An 18,528-nucleotide genomic window follows, 5' to 3' on the forward strand; every position below is an offset into this window, starting at 1 on the left:
AGGGGGGGGGGGAAGGCGGCAAAGCTGGTAATTGTAATTACAAATTAAGATACAGTAGCACTGATGGAATCATACGTGAAATAACGTTTTTCTGTCTCTCACGCTCACTTGCAGAAAGATTCGCACCTTGTATGAAAAAGTGGGCGGCTCTTAAAAGAGCCTTTGTGTTGATAAAGACAGCGGTGACGCGCTTTACTTGGAGCTGGTGTACTTGGTGACGGCCTTGGTGCCCTCAGACACGGCGTGCTTGGCCAACTCTCCGGGAAGCAACAGACGCACGGCAGTCTGGATCTCTCTAGAGGTGATGGTGGAGCGCTTGTTGTAATGAGCCAGACGAGAAGACTCACCGGCGATGCGCTCAAAAATATCGTTGACAAACGAGTTCATGATGCCCATAGCCTTAGAGGAGATCCCGGTATCAGGGTGCACCTGCTTCAGCACTTTGTACACGTAGATGGCGTAACTCTCCTTCCTGGTCTTTCTGCGCTTCTTGCCGCCTTTGCCTGCCGTCTTGGTCACGGCTTTCTTGGAGCCCTTCTTAGGCGCGGTTTTAGCTGGTTCAGGCATAGTCTCGGTGCTCGAATGAAGTGAGAGAGAACGAGTAACACCCGCCTAGCGGCTGCTCTATTTATAGGCTGACATTGTAATTACGCACAAGAGAACAAATGTGTGTTATTGGTCATAATCCCAAGCTCCTGATGCGCAGCGCCTCCTCCCGCCCCTCCTACTCACTTATTCCTCCCCACTGTCCCCGCTGTGCTTTGTTCCCCTCCCGCCGTTTTACACTCAGCTTTGCTCTTTATGACAAAAGGAAAGAGGGAAAAGATCCTACTTCTACCACCAAATTTCACACACACACACACACACACACACACACACACACACACACACACACACACACACACACACACACACACACACACACACAATTCCATTCCTACCGCTTTAAAATACAAGTCTAATGTCAACCTTGAGCTTTTGTTTTATAGTTATCTCTATATAACTGTGTTTCGTGTTCTGCTTTGAGACAACATTCAACGCTAAAAGCACTATACCTTTTTTTTTTTCTTCCAAATTACTCTTTATATCCCTGAACACAATATTCCTAAAACAGACACTAAATGTTTGTAGACACAAAGATTTGAAGTGCTCATTTTTCAGAGATAATGTGGTGGCTCTTAAAAGAGCCTTTGTGTACATTATGGAGTATTGAGGTTTAAGCGCGCTCCCCGCGAATACGGCGGGCCAGCTGAATGTCCTTAGGCATGATGGTCACTCGCTTGGCGTGAATGGCGCACAGGTTGGTGTCCTCGAACAGACCGACCAGGTATGCCTCGCTAGCCTCCTGCAAGGCCATGACGGCCGAGCTCTGGAAACGCAAGTCGGTCTTGAAATCCTGAGCGATTTCTCTGACCAGGCGCTGGAAGGGCAGCTTGCGGATAAGCAGCTCAGTAGACTTCTGATAACGGCGGATCTCCCTCAGAGCCACGGTGCCGGGCCTGTAACGGTGAGGCTTCTTCACGCCGCCGGTAGCCGGGGCGCTCTTGCGTGCAGCCTTAGTGGCGAGCTGCTTCCTGGGCGCTTTGCCACCAGTGGACTTACGGGCGGTCTGCTTGGTTCTTGCCATAGCGTCGAGCTGTGAACTTCACGGAGGAAATAAAAAACACAATAAACGGCGCTAGCGAACGCTGTCTTTTTAAGCCCTAACGCCGCCCTGTTCTCATTGGGCGTATTGAAAGCACACGTCTGCCATTGGATAGAACGCGTTACGTCACGTGATGACTATTGGATCGTTCTCTGTCACGGACACAGTTCGAAACCAAACCGCCCGTCCCTATTTTATTGGCGCTCTCAGTAGCACAGCGCTTTTGTTCTCGGTCAGCAACCTACTGCCTCTTTCGGTCATTTAGACAAGATTCAAGATTTTTATTTGTCTCACACACAATTATATAGAGCATATAACCAGCAGTGAAATGTGAGTCAGGTCCGCTAAATGGATAGTGCAATTATTAAAAATACAACACGGATGAAAATATACATAAATATAACTATGAAATAATGAAATAAAAGTAAACATTAAAAATAATATAATGTATACTTTAGAATTAAATATAGAATGGAAAATAATGTGCATGAAAGTAAAAAGAAGTCTTAAATATTAAGATACACAAGGATGTACAATGTAAGGTAGTGAATGATGAATATCTTACTGATAAAGTGAATATTAAGTGAAGGCATGAAGATGTTAAGAGGCTGGTTTTGAGTTTAGCAGCCTGATTGTCTCTCGCTTTTTGCTATCAGGCTACGGAAGCGCTTACCAGATGACAGCAAAGTGAAAATATGATTACTGGAGTCCTTGATTTTAACAGCTCTGTTTTTGCAGCGTTTGTGTTAGAGGTCCTGTAGAGAGCATTTTTCGTTAATAATAATAATAATAATAATAATAATAATAATAATAATAATAATAATAATGGTTATCCAATAATAAGACCAATTATTTTTCGCTTTTTAAGCGTATTTGGGGAATTTCACATTCACAGAGTTAAAATTAGGATGAAATTGCACTTTTTCAGTAAAAGTGGGTGGCTCTTAAAAGAGCCTTTTGGGGGTGAAAAACGCAGCAGTGAGCGAGTTTACTTGGTCTTGACGGCCTTCTCGGTCTTCTTGGGCAGCAGCACGGCCTGGATGTTGGGCAGTACACCTCCCTGAGCGATGGTCACTCCTCCGAGCAGTTTGTTCAGCTCCTCGTCGTTACGCACAGCGAGCTGCAGGTGGCGGGGAATGATACGGGTCTTCTTGTTGTCACGGGCGGCGTTGCCAGCCAACTCGAGGATCTCGGCAGTCAGATACTCGAGCACTGCGGCCAAGTAAACCGGAGCGCCGGCACCGACGCGCTCGGCATAGTTACCCTTACGCAGAAGCCTGTGCACACGACCAACGGGGAACTGCAGTCCAGCCCTGGATGAACGAGTCTTGGCCTTAGCCCTAGTTTTACCGCCAGTTTTGCCTCTTCCACTCATCTTGTAGTTCAGATACGTTCTAAGAACAACACCGAAATAACAGCATTGTTCTTCTAGCACTATGTTATATAACCAACACGTCAGCTCTCTTATTGGCTAAGATCATTGTGACGGAAGAACCAATCCGAAACACGCCGTCGAATACCATAGTCAGGCCATCATTCTATTCTACGCCACACGCCCCTCCCACTCCCGAGACACTGCTTTTGTGTGCGTGTTAGAGAGAGAGAGAGAGAGAGAGAAATTAAAGACTAAATGCATATCATTGTAGAGAGAAAATATTTTTTTCAACTGATTTATAATCAGTAGCTTGATTATTCACTGATTTTATACCTATAAAGCATATATTAGTATAGAATTAAGACAAATGCACATGCATTTAAAATGTAAACTGTCCAATTCTCGCTATTTGTCCATACGTTTATGTGAACGTGAACGTACAACTCTGTAGCTGCCTAAACACTCGGCTCAGAATCCACTAAAGTCATCATTCTGTTTATCAGAATAGGAAACAGCTCTTTAAGGGAAAATATGGGTGGCTCTTAAAAGAGCCGTTTGAGAGGTAAAAAACATAAGAAACACGTTTATTTCTTCTTGGGAGCCTTTTTGGCCTTCGTCGCTTTGGGCTTTGAGGTCTTGGGCTTCACAGCCTTCACCTTCTTGGGGGTCGCCGGCTTTTTGGCCTTCTTAGGGCTCTTGGCTGCCTTCTTGGGGGTCACCGGCTTTTTTGCCTTCTTGGGGCTTTTGGTGGCTTTCTTGGCGACAGCGACGGGCTTCTTCGTCTTCTTGGGAGATTTCTTGGCCGCGGGTTTCTTGGCCGCTACTTTCTTGGGCTTCTTAGCCGCAGCGGGCTTTTTGGCGGCCGCCTTTGTCGCTTTGGGCGCGGCTTTCTTTGCGGGCTTCTTAACTTCGGTCTGCTTCTTGTTCAGCTTGAAAGATCCAGACGCTCCGGTCCCTTTGGTCTGCACCAGAGTGCCCTTAGTAACGAGGCCCTTGACGGCGAGCTTGACGCGAGAGTTGTTCTTCTCCACGTCGTATCCGCCGGCAGCCAAAGCTTTCTTCAGGGCGGCAAGAGACACGCCGCTCCTCTCCTTGGACGAGGAAACCGCCTTGACGATGAGCTCGCCGACGCTAGGGCCGGTTTTCTTGGTCCTCGAAGCTGCCTTCTTCTTGGGCGCTTTGGCCGGCGCGGCGGCGGCGGGAGCGGGAGCGACTTCAGCCATCTCTATCTTTCTCTGGAAGCTAATAGTAGAATAAACAAAGTGTGACGCTGTACGCTGTGTAACACAGGAACCTTCCTCCTCTCGACCGAGGGGCTGGCCTTAAAAGTAAGCATGAGAACGTTATAGACTCAACCAACCGTAGCTGAATGACTGCGCTTCCGAGACACAGTGACAAATGTGTTTTCTCACGGCGTTTCTCGGCGAAAATACGGCGCCACAGACAAGATCCCGAGCGTTCAGCGACATGTTTGTTGAGCAGAGACTTTGTCCTTTTCCCCGAGACCCGATGCGAGCTCGTAGCGAGGAACAATGTCGCGCAGCGAGCACAAAAGAGTACGGTGCATCTGAGACTCGCTCCGGCTTGCAGCGCATTTGGGCCGGTTTGGCGTCTAAAAACTAGACAAAAAGAGACACTGGGCTTGTAAGTCGTGTTTGTCGAGTTGCGGGAGAACCTTGTGAATAATCCGTATGTATTTGTAGCGCCTGAATGTTGTGTGTAGTAATTGAAAATGAGCACCGCTTAGGCTGCATAAAGCACATGTATACTAGAGAGAGACAGCCAGTCAGTGCGAGTTGTGGGTGGCCATTTGCATGTGCCTTTGTTTTTGTTTGTTTTTTTACACTTGTTGCTGTTGTTCTGTTGCCGTGTGTGTAATTAATAAAATTAATAATAGTAGTCATGTATAACTTACAGGTTCCATGCTGAAATTTGTTAGGAAAGGAGATGCTGTCAAGTGTGAATGTGTGGCAAGTGGGTCAGGTAGGAGGGCGACCAGGTCAGGATCGGCTCTGCATCCGATGCACATCCATGTCACTTCTTTACCTGTACAATCTGTTGCACCTTATAGTATTTTATATATAATATATTTACATATATTTACACATATACATATATGAGTAGATATTGCATATAATGTGTATTGCTACTGCAAGGATGCCCAATAGTACACTGTGTTTACTGACTATATGTATGAGCATATTGCACATGTTCACTGTTGATTTCATTATCTGTTTGTTAATTGTACATATTGTACACACACATTTTACTGACTATATGTATGAGCAAATTGCACATTTTAACATGTCAACTCATTATCTATATCTTTATCTGTATAACTGTTCTGCAATTTCTGGAGTTTGCTCCTAAGAATTTCACTCACCAACGCACATGTGCTGTGGTGATGTGACAATAAAAGTGACTTGACTTGATCTTATCTTATCGCCCATGTTTGGACCTCTGCGGGTTTCCACCTTTCAATTCTTTTTTTTTTTTTATGTTTGGATTGTCTGCTTGTGATTCCTGTAATAAATTCCTCACATGAATTCTAATACGACTCCTACAGTGGATTCCTTTTAAAGACGAACACTTTTACAAATCATTTGTGCAACAGAAGGACACTAACAATGAGGAATTAAAGTAGTACATTTTTAATAAAAAAAATTAAATTGATAAATAACAATCTCAATAAATAGATTAATATTTTCATTGCCAAAGTATCACAGCCACCTTTCTTGACCCAAGGTACAAGGGTACAAGAGAACTTCACCTGGTCCCTCAACACCAGCTCCATCACCAAGAAAGCCCAGCAGCATCTCTACTTCTTACGAAGTCTGAGAAAGCACATCTCCCTCCCCCTATTCTGACTATGTTTTACAGAGGGACCAGTGAGAGCATTCTGAGTAGCTGCATCACTGTCTGGTTTGGGAACTGCACCATCTCGTATCGCAAGACCCTGCAGCGGATAGTGAGGACAGCTGAGAAGATCATTGGAGTCTCTCTTCCCTCTATCATGGACACTTACACCACATGCTGCATCCGCAAAGCCAACAGCATTGTGGAATACCCCACACAACCCTCACACACACACACTCTTCACTCTACTGCTACCTGGAAAATGGTACCGAAGCATTTGGGCCCTCACAACCAGACTGAGTAACAGTTTCTTTCCACAAGCCATCAGACTCCTTAATAACTGAACTGTACTAAGCACAACACACACACACACACACACACACACACACACACACACACACACACACACACACACACACACACACACACACACACACCAACTGTATGGACTGCACAGATTTATACTAAATACACACAGTTCCAATATATATCCATCAGCCTGTTTACAAGCTGTTTTTTGCACACTTCTTGCTATTTGCACATTCTGTCTGACATTTCAGTTGATTGATTGCTGTTTTGCACAACCCTGTACAATATTTAAGGTAGCTACTGCTATAGCAATGGGTTCATTCCAGTATTTCTGCACACATAATATTGTTTGAACATACAGTATTTACATTCGGCGCTGTTTCTGTTTATTGTCTTTTGTTTATTGTCTTCTTTGTATTGCCTTGTATTTTTTTTGTTTGCACTGTCTTTTGTCCTGCAATGTCTTGTTTGTCTTGTCCTGCACTATTTGCACCAGGTTGCACAGTTGCACTTTATGTGGCTAAGACTTACTTACTAAATTCTTTGGACTGTCTTTGTTTTATGTAGCACCATGATCCTAGAGAGAAACATTGTCTTATTTCACTATGTACTGCAACAGCTATATATGCTTGAAATGACAATAAAAGCTTTTTGGCTTGACTCTTGACATTCTGAAAGTCTTTATGTTCATTACTAGACTTTAACCAGTAGTTCTGTATAGAACTGTTCTATTCAAATCACATCTCTATTAAAATGCTGCCATCAACTGTTGCTATTGTATGTTTACAATAATCCACTTATTGTTTACATCTGCTTATTTGCACAATGGTCAATTACAGACTGCACACTAGTCTGCGTTATTTTATGTCCTGTAGTGTATTGAGTTGTCTGTCTGCGCTGAGATAGTGGGCCATGATTGGAAAGTTGTGGGTTTGAATCCAAGGTCCACCAAGTGTCCATTGCTTGTCCTTTAGCAAGGCACTTAACCCTCAATTGTATAAAGATGATACCTTCTCAAATTAATGTTTTTTTTTTTTTCCATTGGTTGTTGCATTAAATCTTACCCAGATAGTGCTATATTCTGATTGGCTATTGTGTAGCCTCCTTTTTTTGATTGGCTGATAAGTGTCAGGCTTGACTAAGAACTGAGATGCGCTTGATTCCTGCCCGGTTCCATAGAGATGACGGTGCAGTTTGGGCTCTGTGGCATATTAAATATATGATAAATAGTCAAAATGTTTTTCTGTGTGAGAAATACGATGTCTGGCGGGAGAGCGTGACAAAAGGCCGAAATGCATGACTGTCACTCTCAATGGATGACACTTGACAGCCCTGTGATGATTGACGGTGACGTCACATGGACAGAACTTCCACAGAACTCCTTACACATGACAGAGAAGCACAACAAGGTTTAGACTAAACCTCATCAGAGCTCTTCACAGAGTGTATTGTTTATCCATCCTGTATTTCTATTTCAGTGTAGAAATGGCTGATTTGGACAAAAACCCTGAACTGGAGAGAGAGCAATCAGAGCCAGTGGCCTCCTGCATCAGTCAGGAGCTTATGGAGAAAGACAGCATGCTGAAAGCAATGCAGGGGGGAAAGGAAGAGATGGCTAAAAAGTTAAGAGAGCTTGAGGAAAATAAAGAGAATGGAAGAAATCAAAAAGGCAGAGCAGAGAAATAATCTGTATGAAGAAATGCAGAGAGCTCTCGCAGATTTTAAGCAGGAACAGATGGAGAGAGATCGAGCTAATCAGATGCTCTTGGAGGATTTGATGAGCGAGAGATAGAACAGATGACAAGAATAAGGTAGTTATTCTGAAGTCGGGGGACGTGGAAACCATGTTTTTTTGTAAACAGAGAGCAGCAGGACAGAGATGGCCGGCTGGAGAATGAGAGGATACAAGAGCTTGAGAAGGAAAACCAGAGACAGTATGAGCTCAGAAAGATGGAGCAGAATAGAAATGATAGCTGACTCAATGATACAGGTCTTACAGAAAGACAAAGAGGACCAACTGAAAGAGAAAGAGATCTGGAAGAAAGAGAGAATGTTATGGGAGGAGGCATCAGAAAGATGGGAGATAGACAGAAAGCAGATGGAGGAAGAGAAAGATAGATGGAAGAAAGAAAAAGAGTGCTGGGAGAAAGAGTGCTGGGAGTATATTAAGCAGAACTGGCAGAAAGATAGAGATAACAGAATGAAAGAGAAAAAAGCCTGGGATGAAGAGAAAAAGACGTATCTGGAAGAGAGACGATATATGAGAACTGCATACAGTCCTATGTGGTTTTAGCGAGAGGAAGAAATGCACAAGTTTAATGCAAATTTTTCCATTTGTAAAAAGCTTTAATAAAATTCTTGACATTTCTTGTGGTTTTTTTTTGGACATTATACAGAGTTGGGGTTCAGGTAAAGGGTTGGGGTAAAAATTATTGTTAACAAATGCATTTGGTAATTTGTAGGATGTTATTTTGACTGAACTGTTTATTCAGGTCACTCTTGTGTTACATAGAATTGAAAAAAAAAGGATCCGTAAAATCAACAATTATTTAAAAATGATTAATCTATTACCATTACGATCCTTTTCATGAAATAGAGGACAGGGCAGATGTTAATTCAGGAGAAGCAGCTTTAACTCCAGACAAACAATTTAAAACATCTAATAATAAATCAGATTTCGGAATAATAATGTATAGGATAGACTGATAGTTTATTGAAACTTTTTAAACTTTGCCATTAAATTGCCATAATTAAAACATTTAAATGATAAGACTCGAGTTAAGCTAAATTGTTAGCCAATGTAACTACTGGTTTATGTGATATGATATTTATCCTGATGCAAGCTAGCTTGTTAGCAAGCGAAGCTACTGGTTTACACTGTATAAGTTTTTATCCTGATGCTAACTAGCTTGTTAGCAACGCAGATACTGATTTACATAAACATAATATTTAGCCTGATGCTATCTAGCTTGTTAGCATCGCGGCTACTGGTTTACATAAACATAACATTTAGCCTGATGCTATCTAGGTTGTTAGCATCGCGGCTACAGGTCTACATAAACATAATATTTAGCCTGATGCTAACTAGCTTGTTATTCATTCAGATTATCAGTATAATTACTTTAATTATTGTAAACTGGTCTAAATGAGCTTTTACACTGTAGACTGGATGACTATGTTTTTGACTCTCAATTGTTTATTTTGCAGTAAATCACTAAATAGTAGATTAAAGCACAAATCAGATGTTATAGCCTCAAACCAAAATGTGGAGAGGTTATGTGATTAAAATTTTTGCCCTGCCCCACTAAAATCCATGCTCATTAGAGCAATTACCTTAGAGGGGTTCTCAAGAATTGCCCTGTGAAATGTAGGTGTGTCTTCAACCATATACTGATATTTTTTCAGCTCATGTACAAAGATTAACTTACAGAGGTATTTGTGAATTCATAACATCTGTATTCCACTTCCAATGCTTATTAAATGCTTTTTTTTATTATTATTGTTCATGTATAAAACTTTAATAAAAACATTATTTAAGGCACAAACAATGTCATGTCAAGATATCAAAGCACACGCTGAGAGGAGATACATCAGGTCATTTGTAAAGAAGTAAATGTGATCAATAAAGTTATATAAAGAAAAAATTCAAAAGCAACATGAATTTCAAAAAGAAGTGTTTGTGGTTGTGTGTCTGTGTGTGTATGTGTCGGCACGTGCATGTGAGCGACAGATCATATATGAAATTATATGATGCACCATTGAGTATCAGAATATCATTCAGTGTATTCATTCAGTGTATTCATCATATGTTTGAGGGATCTAGTTTACAAAACAAAAACAGATTTACAAAATTGTATAAAAAATGACTTGAAGTTCTATGAACAAAGCATAAGGTTTAAGGTTTAACCTTAAAAGAGGCATTGTGTTTACTTTGTTCGGTGTTGAACGGGTGTTAACGTGCAGTCCTGAGGCAGATCACCAGGCAGACAGTCGACCCCTCCTGGATGTTATAGTCTGACAGGGTTCGATTATCCTCCAGGATGGCGTCGCCTAGGATCAGGATCTAGTGGTCTTGGAGAATCCCTCTTAGGGCAGATATACTGGTCTTTACGTCTTCAACCCTGCTTCCTGGTCGGACCTCTAGGGGAAGACGTCACCGAACTGGGTCTCCACAAAGATTTCCATTGGAATCAATATGTAAAAATAATAATAATTAAAAATTAGACACTACTTTACCAAAAAAAAATAAGTGTTTGTTTACTAGTGACTACAAAAAATATAAATATCATTTCCTCTGAGGAAAAAAATGATTTACATTTCCCTGAAATTGAATTTGAAATCCGCGTGCCCTACTTTTATACATGCTGTTTTCGCGTGCCTTCTCTGTTTATGCCTGTGCTGACATGCATATATTCATTCAGTCACACATTCACCCACTCACACATTCACCTATCCACTCATTTGCTCCTTTGAGTTCTACAGTAAGTGGGAGCTGTGGCCAGACTGGTGGGAGCTGTGGCCTGACTGGTTACAGTGGAGTTCTGTGGGAGCTGTTTAAGTTAGTTAAATATTTGTATTTTCATTTCTTTTGAGAAAACACCTTCTTTCCTCTTGACCCATCCGAAATAATGGCAAGAGGAGCTCGAGCAGCCCTGATGCGTCGGGACAGCCTGCAGGTCGTAGTAACTGCTATTATGGGAGGCCAGATCTGCAAAGCAATGAAACTTTATCACAATTGTCTAACCCATGTTTACATAAACATTTTGTGCTGTTGTGATCTTGTGTTCTTGTTCTGGTTTTGACTTCTGCCTGTTTTTGACTCTGAGCTTGGTTTACCCTTGTAATTGCTGCTGTGGTTACATGCACTTTGTGTGTGTGTGTATGTATATATATATATATATATATATATATATATATATATATATATATATATATATATATATATATATATATATATATATATATCACGGTAATATTGTTCGATGTGTCACTGGCAGTAGGCGAGTGGCTGCCTTATTTCTTTAGGACTGGGTTCCTTTTTCCCCCTGTGTGTTTAGGAGTCACTTCAGGGTGGACCCAGGCCAAAATAATGAACAAACAATTCTAATTGTTAGGTAACTATTCTTACCTGAAAGCAAAGAAAAGAAAAATACAGTGGGACTTCCCTAACTCCCTACCATTGTACTGTTGATTGTGTACACTGTTTATCTATTAAAATATACCAATACACTTATCTAGAAATTTTATTTTGTGTCTTTGATTTTGCCCATTTATAAAAGGTATCAAATCACTGAATCCAGAGCTATAACTCTATGCAGCCCAACCCTAGACTGGGTGGTAAACAGACCTCATGTGCACATCTCATGCACGTCCAGCATGAGGGGGAATTTCACGTCCTATGTGCAACATGATCAAAATTTAGTAGAACCCAAATATATTTTCCTAGCTGTCGAACTAAAAGTACTGGGGGTGGAACCGGACCCTGTCTAACTTCACCTATAAACCTAAGCCCTAGTCCAGGACATACTGCACAACAAAGGGTGTATACCTGAGGTGGTGTACTGAGGATACGTAAATAGATCTTACCTTGAGGACTTTGGTATTGAGGACTCCCTCTTCTTGTCAGGTACCCTGGGAGATGACTGATTTTAGTCTGGAACGCACAGATAAACAAACAGGTTTAAACAAACAAAACAAAAAAAAAACACGCTAATAATAATAATAATAATAATAATAATAATAATAATAATAATAATAATAATAATAATAATAACATTTTAGCATTGTAGTGATTTTGTATAGAGCGTCTCTCTGTAGACACGGAAAAAAAAATTGTTTCCTCTTGTAGTCGCTGGATTAAGAGAACAGAAAAATATTAATAAGATTAGTATAATCTCAGAAAAGAAAGAAAGAAATCTGTTATACTTTTATTACAGCACATCCCTACTGTAAGTCCCTGTCACTGAGCTGTTACTATAGAAACAATAACATTATATGAACAATAGCATTCAAATGCTTTAATATAAACCTGTGCATCAATACAGAAAATTAGTCAAATTTTGTCCAATCAAAATGCAGAGTATCCCTCCTTCAGATACTCACCAATCTAATGCCGGTTGCTAGATATTTGATAAAAATATGCCGGTTGCTAGATATTTGATGAAGCAGCTGAGCTGCAGATTGCTCTCCATACCTACGACGGGTTCCTCGTCCTCTAACTCCATGCACTTCATTCTGCACATGAATGAGTTAAAGAGGAATGTGTGCACACATGGGTGCACCCCTAAAAAGCACCCATACAAAGGAGCTCAGCACCCGTAAAAACTTGGAGTAAGAAATGTCATTATTCTAAAATTTTGTTCATCTTTTGCAAGGTTAAATAATGTCCAAAACATACTCCGTAGTTTGTGGTTTAAAATGTATGTACTGTATTAAGGATGAAAATGAAAACATCCCCCTTAGCAAATGGTGTCATTCTCTTCTCTTCTACTTCTCCTCTCTACCTGCACCGCTTAGCACGACCGTCATCTAGCGCCAAACCTGTTATGTAATCAACTAAGTTACCCCAAAGCTGTGTCTCACAGTTCTTTCCTTTTACCTTGTTCCAATTCCGAAACCATATCGGTGAGTACTTGAGTCAGTATCCTGAATCACCATGGTACACCTACTGTATAATAAGCGTTTATTTTCAGACTATTTTAGTCCAGCGGGTTGCCGCCACTGTGGAGTAGCACAGGACCAGTGAGCAATGGACATACAAAGAAAAAAGACAGATTCAGGTGAGAGACTGTCCTGTCTTGGGTCACTAATCTGTTGGCTCAATCTGTGGTCGGCATGGTTTGTAGCACCGCCCACATTTCTGTCCTGAAAATAAGGCACTGACCTGCTGTGATGTACTGAGATGGCACATTTTCTCCAGAGGACTTCAACACACCAGAATACCTGCACACACACACACACACACACACACACACACACACACACACACACACACACACACACACAAATGTCAAGTGCCTCCACACACACAGTAAATGACAGTTCAGTCAGGACCACTTTGTAAATGAAGGTTAGCGAGCATACAGTTAGTGTTGGCAGAATGGTTCTGTTCTGGGAGAATTATCCCATGCGTCTGTCCGTGCGCATGCATGGACGGGGCAGGGAGGCAGCGCTGGGGAATGAATAGACCCACTATTACAGCTCAGAATCAGAACCGAAATTGCGTGAGGTGCGAATTTTTTACGTGAAGAATTTAATCGGCGCTGGCGACAGGTTCTGGCTGGAGGAGTCGGGGACGGAGGAGGGTGTTCGATCGCAGCAGCGGTGATGCGGAGGTGCGCTCAAAGGCGAGAATTTGAAGGAGGGAAATTACGGAAGTCGTGCTGGATTGGTGCGCCTTGTGGACAGTTGATTAGCAGCTGATGCAGCTTACTGCGTGGCCTGCCTGAACTAACGCGATGCTTGATTTCTGTAATTAGGAGTTATTAGCGCACACACTTCTTGAGAGAGGTTCTGAGCTTCTGAGGTTCTGAGGTACCAAGAACTCTTCCCCAATGTCAAACTTCTGCCAAAGCACCAGTTTTTGGAACATTACCCTGGGATGCTAAAATTGTTTGGTCCTCTTGTCAGTCTATGGACAATGCGTTTTGAAGCAAAACACAGCTTTTTTAAACAGGTTGCACGACACACAAATTGCTTCAAAAATGTTCCCTGCTCACTCGCTGTAAAACATCAGCTGATGATTTCCTACCACTTGAAAAGTACACAGGAAAAACATACACTGGAAGTTTTGACTGCCTCAACGGTTCCTCTTGATGTTTTGCATACAGAAGTTGATCAGATGATCAAAGATAAATACCCAAATGTATCAGAGGTCCATTTGGCTAAGAATGTGTCTAACAATGGCTTGAACTTCAGAAGTGGTATGATCCTGGCACATGGAACTACAAGTGGACTCCCTGACTTCGGAGAAGTTGTTCAGATTTGTATAGTTCAAAAGAAATTGTGCTTCATAATGAAACGATTCTGTGGTTGGTACAGGGAACACTTCAGGGCTTTTGAACTTTGTGCATCACCGACAAGAGAGATGTTCTTTGTTGAACATGGTGATTTAGCAGACGATTATCCTTTGGCTGACTACATGGTTGGTCCATTGCGTATGGTGACTTTAAAAAGACAAGTACATGCATAAAAGGTGACTGGCTGCATTTAAAAACTGATTATCTGGTTCCTTTGAACCATTAATTTTGTTGCCTTTTAAATGAAAACTTACTACAAATTTATCTCCTTTTTTATACAGAATTACCACAATGACTACTTCAATCCGGCTAAAAATTATCTTTGGAGAAAACAACTCTCAGAAGGTGATCCTTCAGGATGGCATGCCTGCTTCTGTTGGTGATCTAACAAAGGAAATTGCAAAGCAGTGTAATCTCCAAGAAAATTTTAGATTGCAATTCATGGACCCTGAATTTGACAATGACTTCATGAATCTCATGTCCACATCCGAAATCCAAGACAAAAGTACCTTAAAGGTGGTATTTCTGACCGCATTAAGTGACCTTAATGACTTATCCATACCACATGTGAACGCATCTCAAAGTGGAAGTGCGTGCTCCTCATCAGCTCAGTCACTCTCATCCTGTGATGCACTTATACTTTGCTCTTCTCCGTCTACTTCAACAAACTCTGAACTTTCTGTGAGTTTTTCTTCTGAGTCATCCTCTAGCATGAAGTCCTCCACATGGCCTGCTGTTTTCATGGTACCTCGTTTCACATATGATGCAGAGCTGAAACTGGAACAAGGTAATGCAGCTTTCAAAACTCAGGGCATTTTTCGTAGTCCTGACCCAAAACTGAAAAGTTCCATCTTAGATGGCCTTGCAGAAGAAATGGTTAAGTACAAAGTGTACCCTATTGATGCAGAATACGGTCAGGTAGCTGCTGCACTCATTCAAAAGCACCCTTGCTTGAAGGACAGAGGTTCTGTTACTGGATACAGTGGATGGAAAACCAGTTTAAAAAATAAACTTGCCAACTATAGAACAAAAGTGACCATCAATTCAGTGAAGCACAAGCCTGATGGTATATCCAGTCCTGCATACCGTGTAAAAAAACCACGCAAGGCTGAGGTGAATTACTGCCCTCCCCATCCACAAGGTGAAACTGAAGAAACTCTTGAGGAAGTCAGAAAAACACTTCTGATTGAAGTAAAAAAGAAGAACAATGAGAACAATATAAGAATGCTTATGGACAAGACTTTGTCAATTAGGAGGCATGAGGTGATCAAGGAACCACTTATTTCAGACTTCAAAATAAGGTGGCCTGCTCTTTTCAAAACAGAAGAGGTAAGTGAAAGTTTTTAAGTGAAATTTGTTCATTGTTAGACTATATGGCTGTTTTGGTAACAAATTACTTTTCATGTGTTTGTAGATTTGTGCAGAATTTGAGAGAATTACAAAAGTTCCATTGGCATCAACGTTCTTTTCCAAGCTGGATGGATACTCCGGAAAGCTGATGAAGCTCTTTGCAAACAGAGGAGGAGTAATTGGACAAAAAATTAAACACCTCTTGGTGCCCTCTACACAGGTATGAAAAACTACGCTCAACAAAACCGTAGGTTTAAAGGGTTAGTTCATCCAAACAATGAAATTTCCGTCACGTGTCCTGTGTTCAAATATCGAATTGCATACCTATGTCCAAGAGGGTCCATATTCAGATGTTCAGATATTGAACCACTTTTGCATGTCCACAGACGTCCATAAGGTGTCCTAGTCAGACGTTCAAATTGAACCCATTTTGCATGTCCACATGTTCCAAAAGTTTCCTATTTAGACAGATGTTTCATGTATAACACTACTGGATATGGACACTGTTCTGCATAGTTTAGCTCAAATTTACCCCAGCACAACAGCCTGGAATTTTAAAACTTTGTTCATATTTGAAAATCTTTAGACTGATGACATTGAAGTGAAGAGATAGTGTGTAACCAAAGCTCTTTGTGCCTACCTTAATGAAGAACCTACCAGATTGTTTCAGGAGTGTTTTGTGAGTATATGCTTTTTAAAATGGATTCTTAATGCTTTTTTTTTTTTAAAGCTGATAAACAGGAATTTAAGAGTAATGTTGTTTTTTTTTTTAAATATATCCACTCTAGGATACAGACAATGCCACTGCACAGGAGGCGATCCAGGAGACTGTGATGGGGATTTGTGTCACACGGCTTGAAGGTGCAGGAATGGAAGATAGCCTAGGAGATGTTGGAGTGGTGTTGGAGGGGCATAAGGTTCTTCAAAACCTTTGCAGTGTCCCATATGCAGCAGCCATGTTAATGGGACTAATATATGGACTAAATTTAAGCTACCCTCCTGAATTGAGGTACACTTTTGAAGCACTTCAAAAGTTGATCTTGGAGCTTGATGGCAATAAGTTGTCAAACAAAGTGCAAACACTAAAGAGCAAGCTCTTCTGTGTTTAAGGACTGTTCCTTGGATACCAAAATGTTGTGTTTATAAAAAAAAGTGCAGGTCACTTTTTTATGTACATGTTCAAAATTGTTCTTGTTATTTTGTAATTATTTTGTAACTCTCTCTTAACTGATAGCTTACAACAGTAAGATCCTGTACATGGTTTTTAATCTTTTTGCAGACCATTGCTTCAGCAGTCGTAAAAACTTACAAAAACAGCTGGTTATTATTTTCAACAGGAGTTTGAATTTGACCTATACATTTTGTCAGTTTTAATAGGGTTCATTATTTCCAATGCATACTCACACTCGTGCAACATCATTAGGTGTAGAAAGCAAAATGAAACCAGATTTGTTTTTTTTCTTCCCCTAATCAGAGTTGTGGTTTAAATTGTTACACTTTCAATCTGCCTATTTGTTGCTTCATCTGTTAGTTTCCATAAAAGATTTTTAGTTCATTTTAGCAGTGATATATGGCGTTTAATAATTGTTAGACATCTTTACACATCTGGACATTTTTTTTTTCTTACTTGTAAATGTATTTTATTTAATTGTAGTTATCTTGCTAGCAGAGTTTTAATTTTCACCTTCTGACTTTGTGTTTGAATCAAAAGACTGCAAAGTTATTTTAAGTTACAAGGAAGCAATTCCACTGATTTGGTTGGACTATTTTACATAGATTAATCCCTATTCTGTTGTGTTGTCACAACACAAGAAGTTTACATAGATTCAAAACATTCCATTAATGTTAATGAAACACAAGTTGCTTGTGTGGAACCACTGTCCATAATTGAATTAAGTAAGATGAACAAATCATTTTTTTGAGTGTAGGGTTTATATCGAGGTGGCCTTTAAAACAGAAAATGGTCTCTTCACCCTTACGAGCTGAAATAAAACAATAAACAGATCACCTGAACGGATTCCCAGGCGGCTGGAACACGAAATTCCCCCCTCTGAAGCTGTACATCTTTCTGTAGTCCCTCATCTACCGAACAGCAGCGCGATCCTTTATCGCCATAGCAACGATACTCCATAGCAACGTCCGAGGTAAGTCCCAACTGGTCCATGAATTCCTCCCAGTCACATCGTTAACTAAACTAAACGCAATGTTGGACTGTATGGAAGCAGTCAGATAGTCACGAGAATTAGCGTAGCTTCGGCTGCTCTGTGCAGCACTCAAAAGAAACAACTCGTAAACTTTACTCTTGTACAGATTATATACACAAATAAGTAGCAATAACAAATACAGACGCTTTAACACACTTTGTCAGTGGTTATTTACACTATATTAGCCTTAAAACCTGCAAGAGACACACACACACACACACAAAAAAAAAAAAAAAAAACTCACACCGAACTGCAGTTCTAAACTCCACCCATTTATCCAATCATAATTCTCAGTATAACCTGCAGAAGTGGGAATAAGTGGGAAAAGGGCCAATCACAATATAATGACCAAAAATCTAGGCAAAGCCACGTTTTGAGCCAGTGCATTACTAACAAACCTTATGCATGCAGTAACTCTTAAAGGGGACGCGCACAATTATTTTATCAGTATACACAGACACAGTTATGATATTATATGAACCACAAACAATCATAAATGCCACATTACATGAAAATAAAAGACATGATACTTAATATAACCCTAGCTGGGCTACATTAATGTTTCAGCAGAACATAGTGATTCAAATTAAAAAGATACCAAGGGAAATGGAAATCTGTCCATGCTTGCTAATTACTGCTGGAATCTCTGCAGGGATGATCCTCAGTTCTCAATAGACTAGCCAAAAACAATGGAACCCTGTCGTTTATTCTGCATGCTTGTGTGCTGAGGATATGGTTTATGTGCTAAAGTTGAATGCTAAAAAAAAATCA

General features: G+C 40.7%; 3 protein-coding genes and 1 long non-coding RNA gene across 6 annotated transcripts; all 4 read right to left on the bottom strand.

Annotated features, from left to right (window-relative positions):
* Positions 1 to 142: 142 nt before the first annotated feature.
* LOC113662290 (histone H2B) lies at positions 143 to 708 on the bottom strand. The gene has a single exon (XM_027177024.2). The coding sequence runs from the start codon at positions 565 to 567 to the stop codon at positions 193 to 195; it is 375 nt and encodes a 124-aa protein (XP_027032825.1). The 5' UTR covers positions 568 to 708; the 3' UTR covers positions 143 to 192.
* Positions 709 to 2,581: 1,873 nt separating this feature from the next.
* On the bottom strand, positions 2,582 to 3,198 carry LOC113662279 (histone H2A-like). The gene has a single exon (XM_027177016.2). It carries the CDS (start codon positions 3,018 to 3,020, stop codon positions 2,634 to 2,636), a length of 387 nt encoding a protein of 128 aa, XP_027032817.1. The 5' UTR covers positions 3,021 to 3,198; the 3' UTR covers positions 2,582 to 2,633.
* Positions 3,199 to 3,596: 398 nt separating this feature from the next.
* LOC113662267 (histone H1-like) lies at positions 3,597 to 4,296 on the bottom strand. The gene has a single exon (XM_027177007.2). It carries the CDS (start codon positions 4,241 to 4,243, stop codon positions 3,605 to 3,607), a length of 639 nt encoding a protein of 212 aa, XP_027032808.1. The 5' UTR covers positions 4,244 to 4,296; the 3' UTR covers positions 3,597 to 3,604.
* Positions 4,297 to 9,572: 5,276 nt separating this feature from the next.
* LOC113662292 lies at positions 9,573 to 18,131 on the bottom strand. Of its 3 annotated transcripts, none has more exons than XR_007140013.1 (5): positions 18,002 to 18,131; positions 13,069 to 13,127; positions 11,772 to 11,838; positions 10,786 to 10,893; positions 9,573 to 10,346 (listed from the first exon to the last, which is right to left on the bottom strand). It is a non-coding gene; the product is annotated as an uncharacterized LOC113662292 (long non-coding RNA). The 3 variants fall into 3 exon arrangements; XR_007140012.1 differs by lacking the exon at positions 18,002 to 18,131 and adding an exon at positions 17,562 to 17,982 and having other exon boundaries at positions 9,573 to 10,352; XR_003445231.2 differs by lacking the exon at positions 18,002 to 18,131 and adding an exon at positions 17,562 to 17,982 and having other exon boundaries at positions 9,574 to 10,346.
* Positions 18,132 to 18,528: the final 397 nt, after the last annotated feature.

Source organism: Tachysurus fulvidraco, chromosome 1, assembly GCF_022655615.1.
Source record: "Tachysurus fulvidraco isolate hzauxx_2018 chromosome 1, HZAU_PFXX_2.0, whole genome shotgun sequence".
Lineage (NCBI taxonomy): Eukaryota > Metazoa > Chordata > Actinopteri > Siluriformes > Bagridae > Tachysurus > Tachysurus fulvidraco.

Coding starts and splice junctions, on each gene's coding strand:
- LOC113662290 (XM_027177024.2), bottom strand. CDS start 567: ATGCCTGAACCAGCTAAAACCGCGCCTAAGAAGGGCTCCAAGAAAGCC.
- LOC113662279 (XM_027177016.2), bottom strand. CDS start 3,020: ATGAGTGGAAGAGGCAAAACTGGCGGTAAAACTAGGGCTAAGGCCAAG.
- LOC113662267 (XM_027177007.2), bottom strand. CDS start 4,243: ATGGCTGAAGTCGCTCCCGCTCCCGCCGCCGCCGCGCCGGCCAAAGCG.